Source organism: Oncorhynchus kisutch, linkage group LG27 (genome assembly GCF_002021735.2).
Source record: "Oncorhynchus kisutch isolate 150728-3 linkage group LG27, Okis_V2, whole genome shotgun sequence".
Classification (NCBI taxonomy): Eukaryota; Metazoa; Chordata; class Actinopteri; order Salmoniformes; family Salmonidae; genus Oncorhynchus; species Oncorhynchus kisutch.
Genome location: NC_034200.2, coordinates 7831861 through 7853027, shown reverse-complemented (window position 1 = coordinate 7853027; position 21167 = coordinate 7831861). Strand labels below are relative to the sequence as shown.

At 41.9% G+C, this 21167-nt stretch overlaps 1 protein-coding gene across 4 annotated transcripts in view; it reads left to right on the top strand.

The window, feature by feature from the left end:
* LOC109901012 (serine/threonine-protein kinase STK11) overlaps positions 1–16383 on the top strand; it is a 48867-nt gene extending 32484 nt beyond the window's left edge. For 2 of the 4 annotated variants that reach the window (XM_020496981.2, XM_031807375.1), the window contains exons 7-11: positions 2450–2577; positions 6333–6390; positions 10786–10979; positions 14170–14385; positions 14987–16383. In XM_020496981.2, coding sequence (XP_020352570.1) covers positions 2450–2577; positions 6333–6390; positions 10786–10979; positions 14170–14363 — 574 coding nt within the window. In that variant the 3' untranslated portion in view covers positions 14364–14385; positions 14987–16383. Of the gene's footprint in view, positions 1–2449; positions 2578–6332; positions 6391–10785; positions 10980–14169; positions 14414–14986 lie in introns of all 4 variants that reach the window. The other 2 variants (XR_002256670.2, XM_020496982.2) reach the window with 2 other exon arrangements.
* Positions 16384–21167: the final 4784 nt, after the last annotated feature.

Here is a 21167-nt window from a genome sequence, read left to right as displayed (position 1 = left end):
GGAGAAGTCTGTCCATAATAAAGCGTTGCTCTGCCTTAACAACACTATCAACAATACAGTATGTTAGTATGGGTATTCAATCACTGCTATGGAGTGTGCCATTCAGAGGGTGATGGGGCAAGACACAAGATTTAAGTACCTTTTTGAACAGGGTATGGTAGTAGGTGCCAGGCGCACCAGGTGTCAGGAACTGCAACGCTGCTGGGTTTTTCACACTCAAGTTTCCAGTGTGTCTCAAGAATGGTCCACCACCCAAAGGACATCAAGCTTACTTAACACAACTGTGGGAAGCTTTGGAGTCAACATGGGCTAGCATACCTGTGAAACACTTTCGACACCCTGTAGAGTCACAAAACCCACTGATATTGCAAACTAATTGTAATGATTTTTCATTGGCAAGATTGGGAAACTTAGGCATGACATGCCAGCATCAAACGCCGACACTACACATCCAAGTATAACTGACCTAATTATGAAAGGCAAGCATTGTCATTTTCATTTCTGTAAGTTGAGTGTGGAAGAGGTGAAAAAATGATTGATGTTTTTCAACAATGACAAGCCACCTGACAACTTGGATGGTAAATTACGGATGATAATAGCGTACGATATTGCCACTCCTATTTGCCATATCTTCAATATAAGCCACTAGAAAGTGTGTGCCCTCAGGCCTGGAGGGAAGCAAAAGTTATTCTGCTACCCAGGACTAGTAAAGCCCCCTTTACTTGCTCAAAAGGCTGACCAATCAGCCTTATTACCAACGTTTTTGTAAACTTTTGGAAAAATAGTGTTTGACCAGATACAATGCTATTTTACAGTACATTTTTAATTGACAACAGACTTCAGCAGGCTTATAGGGAAGGACATTCAACAAGCACAGTACTTACACAAATGACTGAGAAATTGATGATTAAAAGATTGCTGGAGCTTGTTAAATAAAATAATCCTTACAAAGTATGAAATGGTTTCCAAACTCAAGCCTTTAATAAAAAGCAATTTTTTGCTGGAGATTGTTAGACATCGGTGTGGCTTTTTGACATTATCGATCATAGTCTGCTGCAGGAAAAACATGTGTTTTGGTTTACTCCCCCTGATTTATTCTGGATAATGAGTTAGACAGCTAACAGAACACAGAGGGTGTTCTTTAATGGAAGCCTCCAACATAATCCAGGTAGAGTCAGGAATTCCCCAGGGCAGTGGTCTAACCCCTTACTTTTTCAATCATTACTAATGACATGCTTTGAGTAAAATAATATATGTATGCAGATGACTCAACACTATACACATCAGCGACTGAAATTATTGCAACACTTAATGAGCTGCAGTTAGTTTCAGAATGGGTGGCAGGAATATGTTATTCCTAAATATCTCTAAAAACTAAAAGCATTGCATTTGGGACAACTCATTCACTCAGCCCTACACCTCAACCAAGTGTTGTGGAAATTGAGCAGGTTGGGGTGACTAAACTGCTTGGAGTAACCCTTGATTGTAAACGGACATCGTCAAAACATGTTGATACAACAGTAGCTAAGACGGGGAGAAGTCTGTCCATAATAAAGCGCTGCTCTGCCTTAACAACACTATCAACAAGGCAGGTCCTGCAGGCCCTAGTCTTGTCGCTCCTGGACTAGTCATGTGGTCAGGTGCCACAAAGAGGAACTTAAGAAATGTACAATCGGCTCAGAACAGGGCTGCATGGCTGGCCCTTAAATGTACACGGAGAGCTAACATTAATGATATGCATGTCAATCTCTCATGGCTTAAAGTGGAGCAGAGATGACTTCAGCACTACTTGTTTTTGTAAGAAGTTTTTACCAGCTGAATGTACCGAGCTGTCTGTTTAATCTACAAACACACAGCTCTGACACCCATGCATGTTCCACAAGACATGCCACCAGAGGTCTCTTCACAATCCCCAAGTCCAGAACAAACTATGGGAGATGCACAGTTTTACATAGCGCCATGACTACGTGAAACTCTATTCCACATCCAGTAACTTATGCAAGCAGTAGAATCAGATTCATAAATTTTTTTAAAGATAAAAATACACCTTATGGAACAGCGGGGACTAAAGAGACACACACTAGCACACGCACAGTGGTATTATATTGTAGTGGTGTAATATTGTTATGATTTACTGTTTGTCTTTTGTTTTATGTGTGGTATAAGTGCCTTAATGTGATTGGACCCGAGGAAGAGTAGCTGCTGCCTTGGCAACAGCAAATGGGGATCCCTAGTAAATACAAATGCCCCGATGAATTGAGGCTGTTCTGAGGGCAGGGGGGTCCTTAATGTTTTTTACACTGTGTATTTTCAACGGCATTCTTTGTATTATCATTTTGAGAGGTAATTATACCAGGTCATAGACCATGCAAGTTAACAGATCTCAGATATGAAGTCTCAAACTCATAATATGTGATGTCTTGCCTATTTCCCTTTTTCTATGCCGTAGATACAACATTACAACGAGTCTTTATCCGTTTGAAGGGGACAACATCTATAAGCTATTTGAAAACATTGGGAAGGGAGACTACAGTGTTCCAGAAGAGTGCGGGCCTGCCCTGTCAGACCTACTGCAAGGTGAGGATGACCATGATGAAGACCATCTCTGAATTAAAGGTTGATTTAACTCGAGGCTTTACACAGCCGTTAGTCAGTCAGTGGCTTACTCCGGTCATGTAAAGTGAGAGCTTTCTTCCAGGTCAACTCAAATGCACCCGATTTCAACTACTAATGGCCTAAAATTGAATGTTAGTGCTGGGCTGGAACAAAAGCCTGCACCCGCTATCTATCCCGGACAGGAGTTGGCCACCATTGTGTGTTAGGGAATCACTGGAATACATTGAGAAATGCCCTGTGGTATTTTCTGAGCTTGACCAGTAGATGGCACCATGACGTTGACTCCATCTGTCTCCTCTGCATCAGAGGCCTGTAAGCTATCATACACTCTATTGAAATTCCTCTGAACAACCCTGCCGCTATCACTTTCCAATTGACATAGGAACAGAAGTGGACTACGCATATGGTAGAACCTCAGACAATGAGATTTGGCCTTGGAGACTTAAGATATAAAAGGGAGATATCTTCTTCAGAAAGAGGCATGTTAGCACGCCTTGTGGTGCAGTCTAGATACTTCAAAATGATTTCATCCCCGGGGTGTGTGTAAGTTCACGTGTGCGTGCGTATACAGTAGTGTTTTCCTCTGTGACATTCAAAGTTGATCTGATTGATATTGAAGGGTGTAGGCAATTAATTTAATGGCAATGGGTAGTGTAGGACAGGTCAAAGGTTTATCTCTGATGTAGAGGTTTGTCTGCAAGCTCATCATAGCTTTCGCAAAAGACCCACACGCATTTTGTGAACGAGACTAGATTCAGAAGAGAAGTATATTTTTCCCCCTTTGTTAAACTTCTTTTTATGTCAAAGCAATGCAAGCTGAAAAATAGTCATAGAAATTGGTTTGATATTTCTCTAGTCAGCACTGTCATTAATGCAGACCACCATTAGCTGACTGTCCATTTCCTCTTGATGTGTCTGTGCGCATGCCTGCTTGTATGTTAGATATGTAGTGGTGTGTGTGTATGTGTATGGTGACGCAGCCCAGTTCTAAGAGCCAGCCTGCAATTAGCGTCTCTAAAATAAACTCGCTGCCTGGCAAAAAGGTGTCCTTCAGCACGCCCATGAAAGCCATCAGCACACATGGCGTACCTTCCGACCAACCTGTAGAAAGTAGAACCCATTAACGTAGTCATGCTGATAGCTCTGCACGGCTATATGGCATTGAAAAAGCATTAGTTATTTTTTGGGACCTAATTGGAATGACTGTGTTAGTGTAGGTTGATAAATGTTTTGGCACTATATATTATCACATTTATTGCAGCATTGTGCACATTTTGCGATGCTCTAGTCTGACCTTTTTGTCATAGTATTTGTATTATGAGCAGTTCATCGTTGTCATTCTGTCCTCTGATAGCCCCCCCCCCCTTGCTTTGGAAGTAATAAGGACAGAGAGATGGATAGTAGGGATGTGCAAGATTAGGGCCGACCCCATTTTGTCGGCTGGTCGTTTGTTTGGCTGATAGGCTATTGGTCGACCGAGATTTTTTTAGTCAAGCAGTAGTAGAAAAAACAAAATATTAATCATGGTGTACAAGACACCTGTCTGAGTGGAGGCCATGGGGATGGCACAGTCCATCAGTCTAAGAGATGTGCTATTGAAATTGTATGTGGTGATTATGTACGAACAATTGTGCAACACAAAATAAAAACAATATTATTTTATAAAATGCGCTTTCTCCCGCATTGGATAGTGGTTGCTGTTCTGACACGCATCAGTGCGCTGTTAAATTGTTGCCTTTTCCTAGACCTTGTTGCCAAGTGCAAAATAGCAAAGTTACCCAGCATATTGGCGTTGAGAACGATGCGGTGGAAGCAGCAGCAGCAGAATTGGGAGATGAGAAAACAGCCCTTGACTTAATTGTCTAAGAACAGTGAGGAGAGAGGAAACCCCAACTTAATTAGGTCTGTAATGAACAGCCTAACTGTTAAATGTGCCTGGCTTTATAAACCATCCATATCTACAGAAGTAAGACGGATCCTGCTTCTGTTGCCTGTTTGAGTGGTTTGTTTTAATAGCCTACTGATCCCGTGAGCGCCGAGCCTCACGCAACAATTTCACAAATTCGGCGGTAGGCCTAAGAGCCCATCCTGTTTAGTCTTAATACCGTAACTTAGGCAGGCCTACAGTGCATTCGGAAAGTATTCAGACCCCTTGACCTTTTCCACATTTTGTTACCTAACAGCCTTATTCTAAAATGTATTAAATTGTTTTTTTTCCCCTCATCAGTCTACACACAATACCCCATAATGGCAAATCAAAACAGGTTTTTAGAAATGGTTGCAAATGTATTAAGAATAGAAAACTAATATTACATTTACATAAGTATTCAGACCCTTTACTCAGTACTTTGTTGAAGCAACTTTGGCAGCGATTACAGCCTCAAGTCTTCTTGGGTATGAAGCTAAAAGCTTGGCACACCTGTATTTGGGGAGTTTCTCTCATTCTTCTTTGCAGATCCTCTCAAGCTCTGTCAGGTTGGATGGGGAGCATCGCTGCACAGCTATTTTCAGGTCTCTACAGTGATGTTTGATCGGGTTCAAGTCTGGGCTCTGGCTTGGCCAGTCTAGGACTTTCAGAGACTTGTCCCGAAGCCACTCCTGCATTGTCTTTGCTGTGTGCTTAGGGTCATTGTACTGTTGGAAGGTGAACCTTAGCACCAGTCTGAGGTCTTGAGCGTGCTGGAGCAGGTTTTCATCAAGGATCTCTCTGTACTTTGCACCGTTCATCTTTCCCTCGATCCTGACTAGTCTTCCAGTCACTGCTGCTGAAAAACATCCCCACAGCATGATACTGGCACCACCATGCTTCACTGTAGGGATGGTGCCAGGTTTCCTCCAGATGTGACGCTCCGGCGTTCACGCCAAAGAGTTCAATCGTGGTTTCATCAGACCATAGAATCTTGTTTCTCATGGTCAGAGAGACTTTAGGTGCATTTTGGCAAACTCCAAGCGGTCTGTCATGTGCTTTTACTGAAGAGTGGCTTCCTGCTGGCCTCTCTGGCATAAAGGCCTAATTGGTGGAGTGCTGCAGAGATGGTTGTCCTTCTGAAGATCTCCAAAGAGGAGCTCTGTCAGTGACCATCGGATTCTTGATCACTTCCCTGACCAAGGCCTTTCTCCCCAAGTTGCTCAGTTTGACTGGGCGGGCGAGCTCTAGTAAGAGTCTTGGTGGTTCCAAACTTCTTCCAGATCTGTGCCTCAACACAATCCTGCCTCGAAGCTCTAAGGACAATTCTTTCGATCTCATGGCTTGGTTTTTGCTCTGACATGTACTGTCAACTGTGAGACTTTATATAGACCGGTGTGTGCCTTTCCAAATCATGTCCAATCAATTGAATTTACCACAGGTGGACTTCAATCAAGTTGTAGAAACATCTCAAGGATGATCAATGGAAACAGGATGCACATGAGCTCAATTTCGAGTTTCATAGCGAAGGGTCTGAAAATGTATCTAAATAAGCTAATAAATTTGCAAAAATGTATAATTCTGTTTTCGCGTTGTCATTACGGGGTATCGTGTGTGTGTGTGTGTGTGATCCATTTGAGAATAAGGCTGTAACGTAAGGAAATGTGGAAAAAGGGAAGAGGTCTGAATTCTTTCCGAATGCACTGTAAATGTGTACTCTTCCTCTGTATTATAATTATTCCTATTTCCCCCTTTTCATCTCCCTTTTCCACTCCTGTGTTCTTACATTTAGCTTCTTTGTCTTCTCCAGGAATGCTTGAATATGATCCTGTCAAGAGGTTTTCAATACAGCACATAAGGCAACACAAGTAAGTGACTGAAGTAATCCATGTTGAAAATAGCCCAAATGACACCTTGCATGTCTTCAGTTCGATTCCATTCATCTTCTGATTCGATTGAACTGAAATGGAATTGACCCTGAAATACTCCAGTCCATGTGCCCTCTTTGCCCTCAGCTATGCTGTGAAGTCTGTCACTGTTCATCCAGACTGTTCTAGTGTTCCACACAGAGAATTAGAATGATTCTGTTGTGGTTCTCTGGTTCTACTGCTCCAGCATCAAAGACAGACTGCCTGAGACCTGAGGAGGCAAAGGGATGGGCACTTTATATCACACATCTCAAGCTATGAGTTTCTCTAAGAACCTCAGACAATTAGATTTTTTGCCTTGGGGAGAGTTCAGATATAAAATGGAGATATCTTCTTCAGAAAATAGGAATGTTAGCACACCTTATGGTGCAGTCTAGATGCTTCGAAATGAAATAAACAAGTAATGGTACGCTAGAAACCGAGAAGTCATAGATCTTTGTTTTTATTAGTATGCAATAAGCAGGCTCGACAATAACACTTGTCCAGGGAAAGTACAATTTCTTTGGGACAAGCAAATTATAGATTTTAAGTTGTCAGAATGAACAAATCAAATAAATCACTCAAGAATCACAATATCAAACAATTAGGCTGCTCCAATCACAATTCGATCATAGTGTCCTCTGGATGCAATGTGTTGCGCACTGTCCTCCCAATCTCTCCAGAGCTTATCGGAGTAGAATAGGCCAGCATTGATAGGCACGAGCGGTCTATCAATGATATGAAGTCTCAAGATGGGTTTTATTGTCAGTTAGTCTAGATCAAAGTGTGCACATTTGTTGATATTCATTGCTAGTTAGTGAGTTAGTTGACCAGTTATAGCAAATGTTTGGTCAGCAATGAAAAAGTAATGGTGTGTGCATCACCTGTGTGTTGCCAAAAGAGAGAGCGAAAGAGACATTGCAGTAGCAGGTAAAATAATGATTTATACAACAGACTATCAAGATAACAAATTCAAAACATTGTGTAGTTTGGCTGGTTATCTTGATAGTTAACTATTTAGCTATTAGCATGTATTAATATCATTGTCATGTCTGATGTCCTAAAAAAAACTTCCACCACCACTTGTGTATAACTGCAAATGGCAGACACTCAGTTGTTACGAGTGTGTAGTTGATGAAACCAATGCTGCATACTCTGGTTGTAAACTGTCTCAAGTGCTGAAAATCTGGTGTCGAGAAATAATTCTGACACTATTGGAAAGCTGGAATTCTCCACTATGCAATACTGGCCTTAACGGAAATATTTTTACAATAGCCTACTTGACAACTATGTTGTCAAGATCTTCATGAAAACAGAATATTTTAGCATACAAATAGATCAACAAACATGTCTTAGTTGGCTACCTTGCGTTGAAGTCAATATCCGTAATAATAATTCCAATTTTCAGTCACCTTTTTGGCTCAGTGTTGGACCATTTGTTGTTGGGGGACAAGAAACTTGAGCTTTTGGAAAAGTCAGAACTCTGTCCTACTTTTCCAAATTGGCCCAAAAAAGTTTATTTCAAGCCCTGTAATACGGTCTATTTCATCCTTGTGACGTGTGTGCGTGTGCATACGGTTGTATTTTCCTCTGTGAAATTAATAGCCTTGAAATTATTAGACCTCCAAACATATGCTTAATATTATTATTTGTTGCATGCTCGTTGATACCGACAAGATGCTCCGACGACATCAGTGGGCTAGGAAAGTATAAACTAGAGGTCGACCGATTTATGATTTTTCAACGCCGATACCGATTGGAGGACCAACAAAAGCCGATACCGATTTTAATTGGCCAACTTAAAAAATATATATATATTTGTAATAATGACAATTACAACAATACTGAGTGAACAATGAACACTTTTTTATTTTAACTTAATATAATACATACAAATCAATTTAGTCTGAAATAAGTAATGAAACATGTTCAATTTGGTTTAAATGACAAAAACAGTGTTGGAGAAGAAAGTAAAAGTGCAATATTTTACCTTTATTTAACCATGTGCCATTTAAAAAAAAGCTAACGTTTTAAGTTCCTTGCTCAGAACATATGAAAGCTGGTGGTTCCTTTTAACATGAGTCTTCAATATTCCCAGTTAAGACATTTTAGGTTGTAGTTATTATAGGAATTATAGGACTATTTCTCTCTATACCATTTGTATATCATATACCTTTTGACCATTGGATGTTCTATTAGGCACTTTAGAATTGTTAGCCTAATCTCGGGAGTTGATAGGCTTGAAGTCAAACAGCACTGTGCATCAGGCATTGCTAAGAGCTTCTGGCAAACGCAGTAAAGTGCTGTTTGAATGAATGCTTACGAGCCTGCTGCTCCCTACCACCGCTCAGTGAGACTGATCTATCAAATATCAAATCATATACTTAATTCTAATATAATAAGCACACAGAAATATGAGCCTTTGGTCATTAATATGATAAAATCCAGGAACTATCATTTCGAAAACAAAACGTTTATTTTTTCAGTGAAATACGAAACCGTTCCGTATTTTATCGAACAGGTGGCAACCGTAAGTCTAAATATTGCTGTTACATTGCACAACCTTCAATTTTGTCATAATTGTGTAAAATCCTGGCAAATGAATTAGTCTTTACACAGTTGGCAACGAGCCAGGCTGTCCAAACTGCTGCTGACTCTGCTTGCACAGAAAGCAAGAAGTGACACAATTTCCCTAGTTAATATTGCCTGCTAACATGACTTTATTTTAACTGCATATGCAGGATTAAAAAGATATACTTGTGTATTGATTTTAAGAAAGGCGTTGATGTTTATGGTTAGGTACATTTGTGCAATGTATGTGCTTTTTCCGCAAATGCACTTTTGTTAAATCATCACCCGTTTGGCGAAGTTGAAGTAGGCTGTGATTCGATGATAAATTAACAGGCTACGCATTGATAATATGCAATGCGAAACAAGCTAGTTAACCTAGCAATATTATCAACCATGTGTAGTTAACTAGTGATTATGTGAAAATTCATTGTTTTGTTTTTAATTAGATATGTTTAAAGCTTCCTTGCAACTTAACTTGGCTCCTTGCAGCCACAAGGTCCTTTTGATGCTGCACTTGTGTAGTGGTGGTCAGCCTGGCACGCAGTCTCCTCGTGGATTGCAATGTAATTGGCCATAAATCGGTGTCCAAAAAGGCAGGTTACCGATTGTTATGTTTGCAGCAGCAGTTCAAGTTTATGAAAACTTGAAATCGGCCCTAATTAATCGGCCATACCGATTTTAATCAGTCGACTTCTAGTATAAACGGTATGGAGGGAGAGGAAGAATAGAGGGAGAGAGGCTGGCCAAAGCATGCTGAAGTCTAGTTACCAAATGTGCCTTCAACTTATCTGTAACGGATGTTTAATAAAATTATATTTAAACTTAATCTGATTGTCTGGTCCCTCAGCTGGTCAAAATTTGAGATCAATATATCAACAGGAAAGTAATACTACACCGATTTCAAAAGTGGGTCTATGTGTGTAGCAAGCAAGATGTGCCTTCAGTCATAAGCAAAACACATGTACAATACTGAAGTACACGCATTCGAACCATGCATCTCACTGAAGTCTTGCAGATGTTTTCTTGGTTTTGGGCATGTTCCAGGTTATTGCAATTTCTTCTTTCTTACCGGTGCTCTGAAAAGGTAAACAATACTTTCTTTTAGATATTGCCTCACGTTTCTAGCAGCTGAAGGACCGACACCACGGACAATCGGCAGAGTAAGATCAAGTATCATTTTATTCAATATTTCAACACTAGCTGGTCTACAGGCAAGCTGAAATCAATTTTCTCCTTTTCTGTGTGTGTGAAAGAGACCGGAAGAGAGAAGTATTTTCAACGTGCATTCTGACAATAAACTCCAATGACTTTGACTCAGTTTCCATGGTTACTAATAAGTCATCCTTTTTCTACAAGGGGGTCCTTGGTCCTCTTGCAATTTGGGGAGAGAAAAAGAGTGCGTGAGAAAGGGAAAGAAAAGTAACCCTAGGGAGAGAACAAGAGGGGCGAGAGAAAGAAACCCTAATCACCCCCTCAGTAGCCCTCCTGCTGAAACATTCTCCACAACTGACTCTGATGGTGCCTCATTTAAACTCTTTATAGCAGCATGGTGCTGGGTATATAAGCAGTGAAGCATACATGAAATACACTTTCTATATCTGGTTGGGTTGCATTAAAATGTAGCTAAATGTCAGCATATGAAAACTGACTTAAGTTGTGATACAAACATGTCGGTCAGCCTATTGGAGAGGTATCGGGCTATACTGGCTTACCTTTTGCCAAGATGTGTTTAGTAACTAGTCATACAATTTCCCCCCCCCCACCCACTTTGCCTTCTGCCCTTAGCTGGGTACGTAAAAAACACCCGCCAACAGAACCACCGGTGCCGATCCCTGCCAGCGCGGAGAGCCGGGACGTGTGGCGCAGCATGACGGTGGTGCCCTACCTGGAGGACCTGCACGGGTACACCGAGGAGGACGACGACGAGCTCTACGACCAGGAGGACACAATCATCTACACTCAGGACTTCACTGTGCCAGGTAAGAAGGGAGGAGCCCTACATAATTCCACTTTATTGGGGTATTGTGTGTAGGCCAGTGACAAAAACTCTCAACTTAATTACATTTAAAAATTTTAGGTTGTAACGCAAAGTAATGTGGAAATAGTTGGAGTGAATACTTTTTGAAGACACTGTATAGGACTTCCCTGTGCCAAGTAGAGGGAGCGAGTTAGAAACAGGCACACACATGGATTGGTGGCGGGCTCAGGAAAGGCATGGGGAGTTCAGATGGAGGATAGACTACAGTCAGTAGGAAGCAAAATAGATCAGAACTTCACAAGTGCCTATAGTTTGTTTTTAAAAGGCTTTGGGGGAACAGTGTTGCAGCCATCTCTTTGCATGTTTCAGTTGTTTTTCGAATACTGTATGCCACAAAGACGGGGCTTAACCATGTCCTTTTTTAAGTTGATGCTACCAGTTTAGACTGTTAAACGTTCAAAGCTCGGGGGGACCATTCAACTGGTAATTAATTTACCATTAATTTACTGCACTAAAGACATTTTGTAGGTTGGGCAAGCCTCACAGTTTGGACAGTTGTTATACTCGAAAATCAATAAATACACATCTTTCCTGAGTCTTGGTTATAATGGCTTAAGAGGACCTAAACCTAGTGCTTGAAGAATTCTGATTTTGTTAGCTAGACTTTTCTCTTTATTTTCATTAAAGTCTTGCTTGGCAACAAAGGGACTGATAATATAACTGCCGTATTCCCTGCCACTGAAGTATGATGACCTACAAAAATCTAATTGTTCAATGGAGCCGCAGAGAACTTGAATGGCGGTGATTGACTTTATCTAATAATACACTACATGACCTAAAGTATGTGGACACCTGCTCGTCAAACCTCTCATTCCAAAATCATGGGCATTAGTATGGAGTTGGTCCCCCTTTGCTGCGGGACTTGCTTCCATTCAGCCACAAGCATTAGTGAGGTTAGGCACGGATGTTGGGCGACTAGGCCTGGCTCGCAGTCGGCATTCCAATTCATCCCAAAGGTGTTTGGTGGGTTTGAGGTCAGGGCTCTGTGCAGACCAGTCAAGTTCTTCCACACCGAACTCGACAAACCATTTCTGTATGGACCTCGCTTTGTGCATTGTCATGCTTAAACAGGAAAGGGCCTTCCACAAAGTTGGAAGCACAGAATTGTCTAGATTGTCATTGTATGCTGTAGCGTTAAGATTTCCCTTCACTGGAGCTAAGGGGCCATTTCCACTCTGTAGTCCAATGGCTGCAAGCCTTACACCACTCCAGCCGACGCTTGGCATTGTGTATGGGGATATTGGGCATGTGTGCTGGTGCTCAACCATGGAAACCCATTTCATGAAGCTCCAGTTCTTGTGCTGATGTTGCTTTGAGATGTTTTGGAACTCTGTAGTGAGGGTTGCAAACGAGGACAGATGATTTTTACATTCTTCAGCACACGGCGGTCCCATTCTGTGAGCTTGTGTGGCCTAACACTTCGCAGGCTGAGCCGTTGTGGCTCATAGATGTTTCCATTTCACAATAACTTCACTTACAGTTGACCAGGGCAGAAATTTGATGAACTGACTTGTTAGAAAAGGGGCATCCTATGAAGGTGTTAAGTTGAAAGTCACTGAGCTCTTCAGTAAGGCCATTCTATTGCTAATGTTTGTCTATGAATTGCAGGGTTGTGTGCTAGATTTTATACACCTGTCAGCAACGGGTGTGGTTGAAATTTGTATCAATATTTTGAAAATCATTACATGTGGTAAAAGCAAACTGCGACTAAAAACGAAGGTAGGAAACAACACCTCCTCTTCGCAGGGGCCCCACAAGGTTACGTGCTCAGCCCCCTCTTGTACTCCCTGTACAAGAGGAGTTTGCAGATGACACAACAGTATTTGGCCTGATTACCAACAATGACGAGACAGCTTATAGGGAGGAGGTGAGGGCCCTGGGAGATTGCTGCCAGGAAAATAACCTCTCACTCAACGTCAACAAAGGAGCTGATTGTGGACTTCAGGAAACAGCAGAGGGTGCACGCCCCTATCCACATCGACGTGACCGCAGTAGAGAAGATGGAGAACTTCAAGTTCCTCGACGTACACATCACTGACGATCTGAATTGGTCTACCCACACACACAGTGTGATGAAGGCGGCGCAACAGCGCGTCTTCAACCTCAGGAGGCTGAAGAAATTTGGCTTGGCCCCTAAAACCCTCACAAACTTTTACAGATGCACAATTGAGAGCATCCTTTCGGTTTGTATCACCGCCTGGTATGGCAACTGCACCGCCCATAACCATAAGGCTCTCCAGAGGTGTTGTGCAGACCTCACTACCATCACCGGGGGCAAACTACCTCCCCTCCAGGACATCTACACCACCCGATGTCACAGGAAGGCCAAAAAGATCAAGGACAACAACAATCCGAGCCACTGCCTGTTCACCCCGCTATCATCCAGAAGGCGAGGTCAGTACAGGTGCATCAAAGCGGGGACCGAGATACTGAAAAACAGCTTCTATAAACAGCCATCACTAACATCAAGTGGCTGCTGCCAACATACTGACTCAACTCCAAAAATGTATGTAATAAATGTACCACTAGCCACTTTAAACAGTACCACTTCATATCATGTTTGCATACCCTACATTACTCATCTCATATGAGCAAGGAATTTTTAAAACCATATGACCTGATTACACAAATAATCTGGTCCCATCATAGCCCGTCAGTTTTTTTTTCTTCAGCTGATTGATTACTATGTCATACCCTACAGCTAGGGTCCTGAGTTTGTTAGTTTAGCCTAGTACCACACCAGGAAACTCTGGGCCCTAGAAAAACAATTCCCATCCCCCGGCCTCTGTGGGACCTGTGTTGCCACCTCTGAAATCACCACACAATGTTACAAAATAAAAAAACATATCCTATTTGTATGATAAAATAGTTTTAACGTTTTTTGTGGTGGGGATGGGCCTCCATAGTTTTACGTGGCTCAGTACAACTACGACAGTTTCAGAATGTAACGGGTAAAAAAATCTATAACAAGTCTCAAATATTAGGAAAATGCCTATCGGCTGTTTACAAAGAGAAGCGCTCTTGGTCTGTATATGTCTCTCTGTGTGTGTGTCTGGAACTATGTGTTTGTGACTGTCACGGTGTTCTGTGTTGACCAGTCTCTATTCCCTCTCTCTCTCTCTGTCCAACAGGCCAGGTGCCAGAGGAGGACTTAGACGAGGGTGAGGTGGATCGGAGCCGGGCCCAGGCCAAGCCTGTTTGTGTGAATGGAACAGAGAGCAAGGCCAAGCCAGAGTGCAGGTCCTCGTCCTCATCCAACCCCTCCCGCAAAGGAGTATCCACAGCCAGCAAGATACGCAAGCTCTCCAACTGCAAACAGCAATGACTGCACCTCAACAACCCACCTGGTGAGAAGGGTATGTCATTCTGGATGTGGTAGGTGTAATATTTTTTGCACTCTCTCAAAAAGCATTTACTCCTCTGAGTGATGGAGAGAATTGTGAATGAGACATGTGTGCTGGGGGGGGGCACACACACACAGACTGCAGAGCTACTTGGTAGGATGTGCAGCAGTGTCTGTATTAATTTGTTCCAGAGATGACTCACGTTGGTCTAGATGGAGTGGGGTGCAGGCAGGATATTGTTTCCCTCTGTCCGTCGCTACCTCTCTCCCTGTCAGCTGTATTTTCTCTGTGATCCCGCCTGCCCGGCTCTCTCCTAAATAACCCCTATTCATTCTCCATGTAGGGTCTGCCATCATTCAGCTGCTTTATCTGTGTGCTGCTGGAGGCAGAGGGAAGTCTCGATCACTTTGTGTGTGCGGGCGGGTTTGACAAATAAGCCTTTGATGCTCATATAAGGAAAAGTGTGCCCTTAAAAAGGATATTTAAGTCGCCGTATGTCATAAATAATCCTATTTGTCATGCCATAGTCTCGTACAATAAAATGAACTACATGAAGCTTGCCCTTCCTCTCTTTAACTCTCTCTCTCTCTCTCTGTCCTCCCAGGTTCATCTTTCCCGTCCTTCTGTTTTTGGAGTGCTTGGCAATGGTGAGAGAAGCCTGCTGATGCGGTGCCCCACGTTTCCTCCTGAACCATTCGGCTACAAACTCTTCTTCAAGGATGCCATGCGCTTGACAGAGAGCGGGAAAGGGGGAGAAGGAGAGAAATGGAGACCGCTCAGAGACTACCCTCGAGGGTCTTGGTGTGAAGTGCTTGTGTTTCCCTTCACTCCCTCCGTTGTCTGGCTGTCCCAGAGGAGGCGTGGCCTGGCCGTGTGAGACCCACCTTTTCTGAGTCCTGCCCCAGTTTGTTTTAGTTTATAGACCATCTTTTATTTTACAGAACCTAACTGCAGTTTTTAAAGATGCACATGTGTAAAAAGAATGACGTTGATAAAGAACACGTATATATTTAAACTATGGTGACGATGATGATAGTGCTACCCATGTAAAACTGCATGCTGTACGGAGCTTTGAGTAAGGAAAACTACTTGGTTAAGGACAGACAAATGGACGAAAACCTTGACAACCACCGCTGATGGTGAGTTGGGGGGGGGGGGGGGTGTTTTGTTTCCATGAGTTTTTGTTTTGATTTTTTTTTCCAATAAATATTTTGTAATTATTTATGTAAAACATGTCCCAACCAAACCCTATTTGTTGTCTGGCTCCCATTTTTTTCTTTTCTGACGGTGCACATGGTCATTATACTGCAGGGTTTTATTTATACATATGAATTACCCTTGTGGTTTTATTTCATACCAACACGATGTTAGTGGGAACATTACATTTCCATGGAGGGGGAAGGGAGATCGAGGGCGATTTTGAAACTTTAAAACTGAAGAGGGGATCAGAAAATGTCAAATGGGATTCTTCAGACCACAGAAAAACTGGAGTAATATGTTGTCGGGCATCTGTGTGTTAAAAGATGCACTGCTAGCCTTTTTTCCCCTCTGTTCGTCTTATTGTTCCCTGATCACATCCCTGGAAACTTCTCTTCCACCTCCATCTTTCCATTTCTCCCTTGCTCTCTGGTCTGACTCACCTGCACTTTCCTCTGCTGTCTTTCGCCCTCTTTTTCCCTCTCTCTTCTGACTTACCTGCTATCTCCTTTGCCCTCCATCCCCCTCTTTCCCCTTCTCTCCATCCCTCCAACTCATCTCCTCTGCTCTCTCTCTTTTGCGCCCCCTCTCCTCCCTCCCTGTGCTATGACTCACCTGCTCTGTATTCTATTCTTAGTGCTGGCCTGATGGGGGCAGCTAATTGCGTAAGATGGAGAGAGACAAACACTGTCTACGTCAGCCCAGCACTGAGAGAATCTCTGGCAGAGCCCAGACCAGGCAAAACTCAGTGGGGAATCCTCAGCAATATACCTTTTGATTAATAAAGAATTCCTGCTTTTCTGACCTCATTCTTAGTTTATTTCTTAACTGTTGGAATGAACCCATCCCCATGATTGTGCTGATAGCATCTCTGACAATGTGTATGTCTGCCCTGCATCCTCTGTGGTTTACCAGTCATCTATTGCTGTCATCGCTATTTTGTTTCCACGTTCAGTCTGCTCCCCTGCAAAGCCACCTTGAATTTATACAATGACGGAAGTGAAGTGAACACAGGTTCTTCTTTCTGTCTTTTTTTTTCTCTCAAAGAAATATGTACATTGCTTAGTCCCTGGAAGTCTAGGAATCACGGGCATTTACAAAACGTTAAGGATTTCTACTCTGTACAGATTCGCTCGTGGAAGGCTACTTGAGTTTACCCATCCCTGCATTAGCATATGCAGGGTCAAACTACTGTACTGGAAGCATTTAATCAATTCCAAGCATTTAGTTCAGTCAAAAATTAGATTAGAAACAGTAGATTAATACTTAGAATTATATTCTGAACTAATGACTAATACTGTTAGTAGAAGCAGTTAACATGACAGGTTAGAAACCAAACCAAATCCCAAGTTCTCCTTCCCCCAGTCCCCTGCTCTCTCATTTCTTTCCCTGTCCTCTCTCTCCCCTCACCTTGGGACGATCTGTTGCATTACTCCTTGATTCCTCTCTCTCCTTGTCTCCTCAAAACTCATTGGATGAGGAAGCCAGAGGTCCCTTCTCCAATGGGTTTTAAGAAGATGAGGATGCAAGAAGTATGCAATTGAGATTTCCCCCTCTTTCTCTGTCTTTCTCTGTCCTTTGTCCTTTCTCGAACATTCATTCCAAAATCATGGGCGTTAATATGGAGTCGGTCCCCTTTGCTGCTATAACAGCCTCCACTCTTCTGTGAAGGGTTTCCACTAAGATGTTGGAACATTGCTTCAGAGACTTGCTTCCATTCAGCCACAAGATGTAGTGGAGAAGGTGGAAAGTTAACTGGCCGATGGACACATCACAATCAAACTGTCCACCCAGTGGACAGATGAAGGCGCAACAGAGCCACTTCAACCTCAGGAGGCTGAAGAAATGTAGCTTGTATCGATGCCTGGTACAGCAACTACACCACCCTTTTACCGCAAGGCTCTCCAGAGGTCGGTGCTGTCTGCACGACACATCACTGGGGGGAAACCACCTGCCCTCTAGGACACCTACAGCACCCAATGTCATAGGAAGGCCAAAAAGATCATCAAGGACAACAACCACCTGAACCACTGCCTGTTCACCACGCTACCATCCAGAAGGCAAGGTCAGTACAGGTGCATCAAAGCTGGGACCGAGAGGCTGAAAAACAGCTCAAGACCATCAGACTGCTAAACAGCAATCATTCACTCAGTCTGCTGCCTACAATGGGCTCAAATCACTGGCCACTTTAATAAATGGATCACTAGCCACTTTAATATTAACATATTAAACTCATCTCATACGTATATACTGTACCTTATACCCTCTATTGCACCTTGCCTATGCCTTTGCCATCGCTCATCCATATATTTATATGTACATATTCTTATTCCATCTCTTCAGATGTGTGTATTAGGTAGTTGTTGGGAATTGTTAGATTACTGTATAGACAAATATAGACAATTCGGAACATGCATCCGGGACTGAAATTCCTCCCGTGTCTCTGACCCATAAATCATTAATTCCCTATTACAGAAAAACTACTATTTCCATTGATCATTAATTCCCTCTTGACCTTTCCATTGATCATTTTTGTGTGATTTTGTTGTAAGCACATTCAACTATGTAAAGAAAAAAACATTTAATAAGAATATGCAGCTAAAAACGTATGATCCTGTTGGAACGTTATTGGATATATATGATAATAACATCCTGAAGATCTGATTCTCTACTTAGTTTGACCAGTTTATTCGACCTGGAATATATATTTTTGAAGTTTTCGTGCGAGTTATCCTGGACCAGCAGTCAGTTTTTGGGCATGTGAGCTGAAAGTGATAGCAAATGCAGCTAATTGGACACTAGTATTGGACATTATGGAACAAAACAACGATTTATTGTGGAACTAGGACTCCTTGCACTGCATTCTGATGAAAGATCATCAAAGGTAAGGGTATTTATGTTGTAATTTCGTATTTCTCCAACATCGCGGAGAAATATTTTTACGTCTGTCTCAGATTATTGCAAAGTCAGGCTCTTTCCGTAACGTTTTTAAATAATCTGACACTATAAGCAATTAAGAACCAGTGTATTTTTAATTATATGTAGAACATAGTCAAAGTTTATGATGAGTATTTCTGTTATCTGGCGTAGCTTTCTATAATTCCTCCGGAAAGTTTTGAGGCAGTTCTGAACGGCGTCAATGGCGTCAATGTAAACCGTGATTTGTGGTTATAAATTGCATATTATCGAACAAAACATAAATGTATTGTGTAAACCAGTCATGAGTGTCATCTGATGAAGGTTAGTGATTCATTTTATCACTAATCCTGCTTTTGTGACTCTCTATTTGGCTGGAAAAAATGGCTGCGTTTTCCCTTTGATTTGGTGGTGGTCTAACATAAATACATGTTGTGTTTTCGCTGTAAAACATTTTAAAAATCGGACATGATGGGTAGATGACAAGATGTTTATCTTTCATTTGAGGTATTGGACTTGTTAATGTGTGAAAGTTCAATTTAAAGTTAAAGTAAAGAATATTTACTCCACCTTTTCAGCTGAATGGGGGGGTGGAGTTCCCTGAGGGGAACTTACTTACTTTAATGCGGGGAGGCTGAAATCCAATCTACCTTAAATCTACCAACCCGTCTCCTTGCGCCTCAAGGGGCGCTAAAACTCTGGACCACTTTTATTCTACCCACAGAAACGCAGACAAAGGCCCTCCCTTCGGAATATATACCACAACTCTATCCTCATGCTTCCTGTTTACAAACAAAAGCACAAACGGTGTCGCGTTTAGTACAGAAGTGCTCCGATGAAACATACACGAAGCTACTAGACTATTTTTGTGGTACAGACTGGGATATGTTCAAGGATTCATCTGATAGCATTGAGCAGTTTACTATATTCGTCAAAGGCTTCATCAATAAGTGCATCGACGACATCGTCTCCACCGTGCGAATGTATCCAAACTAAAAAACATGGATTTACAGGCAATAATTCCGTTGGGCTAAAGGCTAGAGCTATTCCTTTACAAGGAACGGACACAGACCTGGATGTATATACAAGAACTTCTACTACGACCTCCAACGAGCCATCAAACATAAAAAAGGAGAATAAAAGAGGAGGGTGGATTCTCATTACAGTGGCTCTGATGCTTAATTGTTCTGTGGTAGGGCTTGCAGACGATAACGATTTACAAAGGGAAACCCAGTCTAGAGTAGCCCAGTGACAAACTCCCAAACTAACTAAATGCCTTTTGTGCTCACTCGAAAGAAAGAAACACTGAGTTATGCATGCTAGCCGCCCCTGCTGTTCCAGACTACTGTTCCAGACAACATGGTTTGTGGCTCAATGAAATTCTTATTTTCAATGACGGACTAGGAACAGTAAAACAGATTTGTACCTGGTCAGCTCGAGATTTGAACTTGCAACCTTTCGGGTTACTAGTCCAACACTCTAACCACGAGGCTAACCTGCCACCCCGCATTCTCAGAGCATATACAGACCATCTGTCAAGTGTCTTTACAGTGTTTTTACAATCTCGCCTTGGCCCTGTCCATATAATCCCAACATGTTTTCAAACTGACCACCATTGTCATTGTTCCCAAGTACTCCGAGATAACCTGCCTAAATATGACTATCGTCACATAGAACTCACATCTGTAATCTTGAAGTGCTATGAAAGGTTGGTCATCAACATTTTCATCCCAGACACCCTTTACCCTTCACTCCAATTTGCCAACCACCCCAACATATCCAAAGATGACCAGGGTTGGGTAGGTTACTTTGTAAATGTAATTCATTACAGTTAACTAGTTTACCTGTCAAATTGTAATCAGTAATGTAACTTTTGGATTACCCAAACCCCATAACGTAATATTCCGTTACTTTTAGATTTACTTTCCCCTTAATTAAGAGGCATTAGATAAGACAAATGTTGAACGACATCTATATTTCAAGATAAATCAATGTTAAAGTTTACATAGCTGGCCATATGGATGTTACATTTTACTTTATGGGTTGGTTATGTGAGCTTCGTCTATAACTCACAACACTTTCTACTACATATAATAAAAATAATAATAATAAAAATTAAAAGAAAGACAAAAAGTTAAGACTGTAGATTCTCTCACTGGCTTCTTCAGTCTTCAAGCCACATGTGTTATTTCTTTACATATAGATATTGTATAAATCCAAAAATATATGTAGCAACTACAGAATAGTAAGTATATCAAAAGTTTGCGAGTTTGAGCATGTGTCCATTAGGCCTATGGATTTTTTATTTTATTTATCAGCATGAATTACATTTAGCAATTAAATCCCCACTTTTATCCCATAGGCTGGGATCCGCACTATGCAGATGTTGCAAGAACGCATTTTTCACTGTCTTGTCCACTGGTTTCAAAACAATGATTGATAGGCATCTTAAACTTTTTGATTAAAAAAATTATTGGGTTCAAATACACACTTGTGAACAGCCATCCACAATGACCACAATCCGTAAGGTGCAAAATAGCTAAATGAGAGTGTGATTCACATCAATGCGATATGTAGATATCTGCGCTATCTGTATCGCTATCCTGTATTGCAGGAGACTACACCACTGCTGTCATCCTTGCCTCCTTGCGTTTATTCAAGTTTAACAATCT